General features: G+C 42.9%; 1 protein-coding gene across 1 annotated transcript in view; it reads right to left on the minus strand.

The window, feature by feature from the left end:
• Positions 1-9,575, minus strand: part of LOC307232379 (EGF-like repeat and discoidin I-like domain-containing protein 3) — a gene marked incomplete at its 3' end in the record, with an annotated part of 120,773 nt that overhangs the window by 24,192 nt on the left and 87,006 nt on the right. Inside the window, exons 6-8 of the mRNA XM_080003369.1 lie at positions 3,821-3,976; positions 2,368-2,512; positions 1,395-1,579 (exon numbers count right to left, since the gene is read on the minus strand). Coding sequence (XP_079859495.1) covers positions 1,395-1,579; positions 2,368-2,512; positions 3,821-3,976 — 486 coding nt within the window. The remainder of the gene's footprint in view (positions 1-1,394; positions 1,580-2,367; positions 2,513-3,820; positions 3,977-9,575) is intronic.

Below are 9,575 nucleotides of genomic sequence, written 5' to 3' on the forward strand. Positions count from 1 at the left end.
ACAGTGCTATTAGCTTGCTTAAAATAGCATCAACATGGAAGTTCCCGACTTGGATATTTGCTTTGTCTGAGGCTCGTGGGTAATTTGTCTCCATTATGCATTGACATAACATTTTAATAACCACAGGAAATGATGCAGCCAGCTCCCAGCAGCACAGTGGAGATGGAGGGGGAGCAGGTGGAGCCTGAGGACCATCAGGTAGGTTCTAACACTGGCTTACTAGTTACAATGGAGTCCACACATTGGGTTTGAAATAGGAATCAATTACTGGAAAGTATTCAAACCTTCCCCAGTTTTGTACATTAACACAAATAAGAAAAACCCTTCAAATGATAAAATCTGCTTCTCAGCTCAGCAGCACACAGTGGTTGTCTTGATGAAGTGGAATACTTAATTTGTCATTACCTCTGATTAATTCCATTACTCCATCAGGTAAAGTCATTCAGTGGTGTCACTTTCAATCAGTTATTCACCATGGCAACCGGTGTGAAGAGGACACTAACTGCACTAAGTTTAACAAATGCATATAATTCAATTTCTACACATTAAATCATGAATCAATTACGGCAACGACGGCACAACGAAGGGAAGGAATGCAATGATACCCAGGACAGGTTTCTATTTGAACTGCTTTTCTCACTGCTCATTCCTCCAGTTCCAGAGTATCCCATATGAGCTTTTCCACAACCAAAAAACAAAATGTATTTTGCTCATTCGAGGTCAGTGTGGGGTTCCGTTTAAATGCTCGTCTTTAATATCAGAAGAAATCAAAGACGGTTTTAGAGAACCGCCCACATTGCAATTCCATCCAAGCCATATCTTTCACAGTTTTCTTTATCTACTTTAAATCAAAGGGAGCAGATGACATTTGTCCTAAAAAATAATATATTGAAATACGTATATAGATATGAAATGTGACATATGCATATTAATAAAGCATATAATGACCCTGTTTTCATAGATATCTGATGTAAATGTCAACCGAGTATAAGATCCAGTTGACTGTTCCGCAGGCAGATGGAGCAGAAGGCATTTAAAGGAATGTGCCATGGCCTTTTCTAGCAGACACTTCCACTCATCAGTTACTGTAATGAAAACAAATCAATTGGTGACTGGCTTCAATTGGCGACTGTTATCTCTTGGAGGCCGCTCTGGCTGCCCGCAAAGATAACAGGGATGAAAAGCTCCAATAAGTCGAGGGAACGCAAAGTTTGTTTTGATGGCTGGCATGAAAGAAGCGGAGAGCAAATCCTGCGTGACTTTTGAGGCTGAGGCATGATACGTCCCCATTGAAAGCGTTCTTCCACGCGCAGCCGGGAGTGTACCTGACTCATAACCTATTTTTAAACAACGATTCCATCCATCAACAGTTAAGTCGTGATAGCGCCGCCTACCTGTAGCCACTGGGACTGGTCGCTGTGTCCGGCTGTCCAGGCGTTGACCTTGCCTTGCTTGTCCAGCCGGGCCTTGCCAGGCTCCCAGGTGAACATGTCCATGTTGAGCGTCCTGAAGATGCTGGACGCCGTGACCTGGTAGTCCTGGATGTGGCCTGACTTCATTCCCATGGGCTCAGAGCAACCTGGCGCCAACACACACACACACACACGCGCGCACGCACACACACACACACACACACACACACACACACACACACACACACACACACACACACACACACACACACACACACACACACACACACACGCATGAAACACTATTAAAAAGTGGCTCTCACATTCTCAAATTAAGGCATTTTTGCGTGGCAAAAATGATTCTCACGAGGTACAAACCACGCAGGACTGTTGCAATCTATTAAAGGGGAATGCCAACCATTTCAGCATTAAAATGGCCAAAATGATAAACCCCCTGATGTGGTTCATCAAACTCCCAATAAGTCACAGCCAGGGAAGATGGAACTCCAATTAAGGACGTGTACATGCAGCCAGGGTGAATCTTCCCCCCACAGTATTGTGGATGAGGGATGGAGAAAAAGCCACTTTGACAGTAAATCTAGGTGGTTTTTGATGTCATACGATTATATTTTCTGTTTTCAATTGCCTCGAAAAGATCAAAGTGTCAATTTCATATTCGGAATCGATATATATTTTTTTAATTCAAAAGATTTCGAATTTCCAATGGAATTAAGATTCTCCATTTATCTCCACGAGGCGATCTAGGGGGCGTGGCCAAAGAGTACATCACTGGTACGTCACAGCCAAGCCCTATGAATCGCCTGATTGCCCTTTTCTCAGCAGTTGATTCTGCTGTCGTTTTGGCCATTTTAATGCTGAAAATGGGGGCTAACACCTTTAGGTTAGGACAGAAAGCTTAACCCAGGAACAGTTCCTGCACCGAGTGGTGACCAACCTGTGAGTTCACAGCCCAGAAGCTCCATGCGCAGGGTGCAGTGCCTCCTGCAGACTTGGGGGTAGATGCGAACGTACTGGGCTTCAATGGGCGGTGTGAAGGAGTTGGCCGAGGGAGCATTGTTATCCACGTTTCCTCTAAAAATCTGTTTCAGGAGATGAAATAACAGTTGTAACAGACGTAGCGGACTATTGGGCACTAGTCTCTAGTGTCTACTCCACGCTCAGCAAATTGCTGTCATTCAAGGTCAATGAGCTAGAATTACTGGGAAAAATAGACAATTTCTCGCACCATTTGAGCCCGTAATTTATAAGCACACTGGTGTGTTTTAAATTAGTTGTCCAATTATATGGCTATACTTTCTGGAGTGTTTCAGCAAAATGACCTGAGATTGTCTCTCTGACTGACTCTCCGATATGAGTGACTTTGCAGAGAGTGAGAGAGAGAGAGAAGGAGAGAGAGAGAGAGAGAGAGATAGGGGGAAGAGAACAAGTCAGTATGTTATTTTATGAACTACAGCCAATAGGATCAAGTTGTTGGATGATAAAACGTTAGCAAAGGCAACAGTCTTTAAAGAACGGTACCAAAACATCACAGTTTGACAAATTTATAAGTACTGTATACGGCAAAGAAAAAGATGGAACAAGCCACATTCTGAGGAAATGTTGGGATTTATAATATAAAACTCAAATGCGATGGGAAAATATAGAAGTGTAAGTATATACACAGGTGAGCCAAGTGAAATGGTTAAGGTAGTACCTGCACTAAGTCATGGGAGAGCGAGAATGGTTTCACATTCATTGGAAATAATATTACCAATATAGAGAGTATATATAAAGAAAAGGCCCATATAGAATTAGTGTTACTGTTGTTGCAGGATTTTTAGGCGATTTCCTTTGCACTTTCCCTATTATGTCCTTATGAATAAGGTCTCAGGTAATCATGACGTTCCTTGAAGGTTAGAGTATATTCCAGTATCAACAGTTAAACCCATAGCCACAAAACAGTGCACACAGACGCACGCACGCACGCACGCACGCACGCACGCACGCACGCACACACACACCCAGACCACACACCTCACATCCCTGTGTATTGTGTTTATTTCGCTCTGTGACAGATAATCTAGACTCCAGAATTCCAGTGCATGGGCTTCGGCAGTTTGGTCATGTGGGGCTGGTTTTCGAGGACAGTGCTGTCAGATATGATACAAAAGCTCGGTCGCCTCTTCGGCGGCCATTTATCCCCCCAAATAGTATTAAAAAAATCTATCTAAAAGTCATAAAGGTGGAGAGGGCAGAACGATGGGCCTGGTGTGTGCCGGCTAATTAAAAAGCCATCTCATCACGTCCTCCACGCTGCCCTTGACTGACTTCAGGATCTCCAGCCCCTACTTGTGTGCAGACATGTGTGTGTTTGCATGTGTGTGCATGTGTGTGTGTGTGTGTCTCACCATGTCCTCGTTAGTGCCCTTGACTTTGTATGTCTTCCAGGTCTTGCCGTCGTTGCTGGCGGCCACTTTGTAGGACTTGATGTACTCGGGGCTGCCGATGCGCTTGGCTCCCTGCGTGATGACGCCTGTCACTCTCATCCCCCTCTGCAGGTTGATCTGAGGGAGGGCAAAATACAAAAGCAACCAATTTCAGTAATGTCATTATTTGGAGAATTTGCCTAAATCATATTGGAAACCGGATCTTGTGTTGCAGGACCAAAATTGTCAGGCTGCACTAATTCATCAAATTCCTCAGTTCCAGTAGAATAGCAGCTGTGTTCTTTAAAACAAGCGTGGGACTCACACTAAAAGGTTGAGAAACACTGCTCAAAATGTTGCATGTGTGTGTTTTTTTAGTGCCTATACTGTATGTGTGTGTGTGTGTGTGTGTGTGTCTGTCTTTGTAAATTTTCTTCGTCTCGGGGATCAATTCTTTCTCCTTGTATTCCTTCTGTCACAGCCATCCGTCTTGTTCAAAATGTCTGTGATCAAACTGAGCATTTAATCAATCCCTGGTGCTCCAGACCCAGTCTGTCAGACCCTTTGTGCTGTGTGCCAATACGCTGCCAATGCAAAGTGGCTGCTGGTACCAGGGGGTGAGCAAGGGATGGTGAGGAAGGGAGGAAGATCCTGGATGCCAGGATAAATAGATCGATAGATCGATAATAACCTTTATTTGTATATCTACTTTCATACACGATATGTAACACGACCTGTAAGTGACAATTAAAGCAAAGCAAACAAGTAAAATGCATTGAGAAAGTAGAATGATAAAATAAATAAGATAATAATAACAATAATAATAATAATAATAATAATAATAATAATAATAATAATAAAGTACCAAGAATAAAAATAGAACAAAGAAAATGGAAATATCAAAATATACCAAAAAAACAATGAAAAAACCTAACAAGAGATGCAAGACTCGTGACTGATTGGTTCAGAGTGAACAACATTTTGAAATGATTCTGGAGTCCGTTCACAACTCAGTAACTGCATGTGTGTGTCATGCATCCTCCCTGATCTCCCAGTATTTACAGTATATCTGGTCATTTCCCCACGCCATGTCACTGATCTCTATGTCATTTCAGATCCGCCCACTCCCTTTTGCTTTGCTGTCACCCCCTTACCTTCACCTGCAGCTCATTCCCTCGTTAGTCCCTTAGTATAAATATCCAGTCCACTAATAAGAGTCCACTTTCCTTTGTTCCCGGCCAGATTGTCTCTTGCATTATGCTGAGTTTTCACTCACTACTACTCATTTCCTGTACCTTCCATCCTAACCGCTGCCTGTTTTCCTGGACCCTGATTCTCTGCCTGATTCCCTGGACTCGGATTCTCTGCCTGATTCCCCGGGCTCGGATTCTCTGCCTGATTCCCTGGACTCGGATTCTCTGCCTGATTCCCCGGGCTCGGATTCTCTGCCTGATTCCCTGGACTCTGATTCTCTGCCTGATTCCCCGGACTCGGATTCTCTGCCTGATTCCCTGGACTCTGATTCTCTGCCTGATTCCCGGGACTCTGATTCTCTGCCTGATTCCCGGGACTCGGATTCTCTGCCTGATTCCCTAGACTCGGATTCTCTTCTTATTCCCTGATTCCCTGGACAGGGACACATATGACACGATCAAATGATTCTTGTGATAATTCCATTTACGACTTTGATCCGAGCCGACTCTTCTGACTCTCAGTAGACCAACCGAATCGATCAAAATTTAACTAATATTTTCACTGAGTGACTCTTGAAGAACCGAATCTCCAAAAAGAGCCAAACTTTTTACAAAGCTATGAGAAGAAACAAGATGTACAATGCGTGTTGTAATGTGTGTTGCAATGTACACAAAGCAACCAGCGATGACAACCACGTCCCAAGGAGAGAAACAAAAGAGTCGTAGATCAGACGCTGACACGCCGTGTGAGGATTGACCCCAAAATACCACAATACCCGTAAGCCTTAGTTCAGAGGCCTGGAACATCATGGCAGCTCCCACAGAGACGCAAATGGAGAGCTGTTGACAGTTTATTTTTATTTATTTATTTGCTTTGCGATTGCCATTAGCCAACAAATGTCAACAATGTTTTTGTTCTTTCCAGCGACATCCAGCACGGGAGACTTGGCTTTTAAAGTCAGCTCTGATTAGAGGCACAGGCAGGGAATAGCGTTTTATACAGATATATGACCCAAACATTATCTTTACCAGAACACTATAGACACACAAATAGTGTTTGGAGAGAAGATAAACAGTCTATCTCACACCAAAATGATATTACAGAACCTGCGAGATAAATTATAAAATGGAAGAGTAAAGTACAGAGAACATAAAGAGAGAGAGAGAGAGAGAGAGAGAAAGAGAGAAATGGAATATATCAGTGTAATGAAAGATTTTGGGAAGAATATTTATATTGTTATAAGCTCCACATGACGACCGGCACTCACTTGACTATGATGGAGAAAAGTCTGTTGCAACAATAGAGGGTGCTGGCTGCGTGACTGTGTGTGTGTGTGTGTTTGATAATAATATATACTTTTCCCAGTGAGTGGCGGTGCACTTTGTTGAATATGAATACGAATATTGACAAAAAACGAATTGGCAAACGAGCAAAAGCAATTCCAGAAACATTAAAGTGTAAAAACATCTGAAATCATCATCCTTGATAAGGGTTATAATTAGAGAACATTTCCACTGCAGCAATTACGAAGGCTGTGTTCAATTATACACAATGCTGTAGACACACCTACTGTACACCCACACGCATGTGCACACCCACACGCACGCACACACACGCACGCACGCACACACACACACACACACACACACACACACACACACACACACACACACACACACACACACACACACACACACACACACACACACACACACACACACACACACGGTGGACAAAATAAAGGCGTTTAACCTTGAGTAACTAAATCTCAATTACGAATGCAGCTGCCATGGTTCAATCCTTTAGCCTGATCAAAAATTAGCGGTATCCCCAGTGCCAACCTCAAAAAAGAGGGTCTTTGATACATGTGTTTTTAAAGTAACATGAAAGCCAAACAACACTAGAGAGGTTCCAGAGAGGATTAATAGTCGGAGCCCAACTTGCTGCTAGATCATGAAAACGATTCAAACTATTCGATTTGTCAAGGGGAACAGCCCCAAAAATATGGACAAACTGCATCGGCAAAAAGGCTGAGCAGCCCCAAGTCCAAGTCAAACACTAAACAGAATAGCGGATGAACGCCAGATAAGTACAGCCTCAATAATGCCCACAACATTGAATCTGCACCTCTGTGACCCTGTCTCAAAAAAACAAAAATAAAAATGGTAGAACATTTTGCCATTTGTAAACTGCTTACTGTACATTTAAGGCCAATAGACAAAGTAATATGGTCTGATGAGTCATCCATCTTTCACCCTATTCCCTTCATCTGTATTGGGTTTATTTTTGGAGTGAGACAAAGGACGCCTTCAACCCACAATGTCTATTAAGATGGCGGGAGATCTGTAATGGAGGGGGGACTATCTCATGGGGGCCATTGTGTCCAATAATGTTTCTGCACGGTCCAAAAAACCGGCCAAGGACTATGAGGCCATTGCGCAGTGCAAACTCACGTTCCAATATTCCAGGATAATGCTCCCCCATACGCACGCTACGCACTGTAAATTCAAGATGCTGTCAACAGCCAACCGTGGCCACATCAAATACTTGATCAGACCATGACTGGACCATAATGGGAAGTTCTTGAGCAAATAGTGCAAAGTATGTTTCCACGTCCTACTCCCTGAAAGGAACTGGAGGCTTTTCTTCTTTCAAGAATGGAAAGGTTGTGTAATATCCCACTACATACAGCTCAGAACCTCAATGACAGCATTCCAGGAAGGACTGCAGATGTTGTAAAACGTCCTACTCCGTCCTTACTCTTACATAAATGAAAGGCAAACCCAGCCCTTGTTAAATCCTTGATGTAAACACACTGCTTGGTGGTTCCTTTATGCCCACCCTCTGTACATGTACATGTATGTTCAATACTCATACTAAGTAACATGCCTGTTCCACTTGGACCTCTCTTCCAGTTGCCATGTCTCATTTTCACAAATGCATTCATTCATTCATTCATTCATTCATTCACACAATTTCTTAACCTCTGGTCACAATTTTCTGACACCTCTGCCACTAATTGGGAATATTGCTACTCAAAGGCCACTGGCCAGATAATTGGGTTAATCCTTCACGCTTTTAATGACCGCCCAATGTGACATGGTGACACTGACACATTCATTTACCTTGCAGTAAATTATGAGCAGTAATTGGTGAAAATATCCGTTCTGTACAGACCTGCATCTATAAATCTCTGTGTCAGCTGCAGTAAATGGACTCTGCCTTTAAAAACCACATAAAACGCCCAAGAATCCGGCGCATGACAGTACCGCAGAGATGTTTATCAGATATATAAGGGAAATTTCGCACAAGTTGATGCAGGACCAATTAGGTGTGAAGGTGAGATATTTCTACTGTACCTAGTGCTAGAAATATAGTGAAAAAGAGACATTTTGCGTGATGACTATTAATCATTTTTAATTGCATTTCAATGTCACCTAGCGGCAGGCAGGGGGAGCGAAAAAAAAGGGTTGGTCATTGTTTAAGTATAAATATGCATATATCTAAGAAAGAATACATGTTGAAAAGATGTGCTCCAGACAGCGCTGGAGCATTTGCATTTGGAGCGCTGTCTGGAGCAGCGTGCCCTGCGCTGCCGAGCGCTTGGCGTGTCCGACAGTTTGACTGGCAGTTGTGTCAGAGGACACGTGCAGCCCGTTCGGCGTCTACGAACGGCAGGGGCCACGCTGCTTTTCTGCGTACATTATGAATACAACTTTGTGGATCGAACATGTGTAGCCACTTGACGTCACTGCCTCAACTCAAAACTTTGAGCACTCGCTGACAAGACCATTTTAGCATCTTATTCAATTTGCGAGGCTTTAAATTGAATAAAAGTTCTAGTGCCCATAAGTAATGGGTGATGCCTGGGCTTGTAAACCTTCACCAAACGAAGGGGCAGAAGTTTTTCCACCAAGTGGAAACATACTGCACCACAAGGTTATTATCGGCGCCACGACACCAGACTAGAGGTATGCCCGTCCCAAATTTGGACCCAAACCAGTTTGGACCCGGGACATTTTTCCTGAGATCTGATTTGAACCATTCATTAAAAAATAATAAATTAATACCCGGACCCGTTTTTCCCCAGATACATTACATTATTAGATTACAGAACCAACCCAGTGCAATGTACAGTGTACAAAGTGATAATAAAACTTCCCGGGGTCTTGTTCTGGTGGTCGTGGTGGGAAGACCTCTACACCAGACTACTACTGGTCTTATGATCAAGCTTGCATTGTTGTGTCTATTATTGGTGCTGAGACCAGCATTTTAACTTCCACTGTGGATGAAGTCTACGTATTGACATGGATTGTTTACTGCTGGATCTAGAACTGGATGAATAAATGATGAATTGTGAGCGGTTGGGCAATATATTATACAAAATCATTCTTTAGTTTTTTATTTTCTATTATTATTATAATTATTTATTTATTTATTTATTATTTGCTGCTTACCCAGACTGAGAGCTTACGACACGTTACTACTTTTTGTTGCTGACTTTTTGTTGACTTGTCTTGGACGGTTTTTCAACTTTAGGAGT

This window comes from Zeus faber (assembly GCF_960531495.2).
Source record: "Zeus faber genome assembly, chromosome: 7".
Lineage (NCBI taxonomy): Eukaryota > Metazoa > Chordata > Actinopteri > Zeiformes > Zeidae > Zeus > Zeus faber.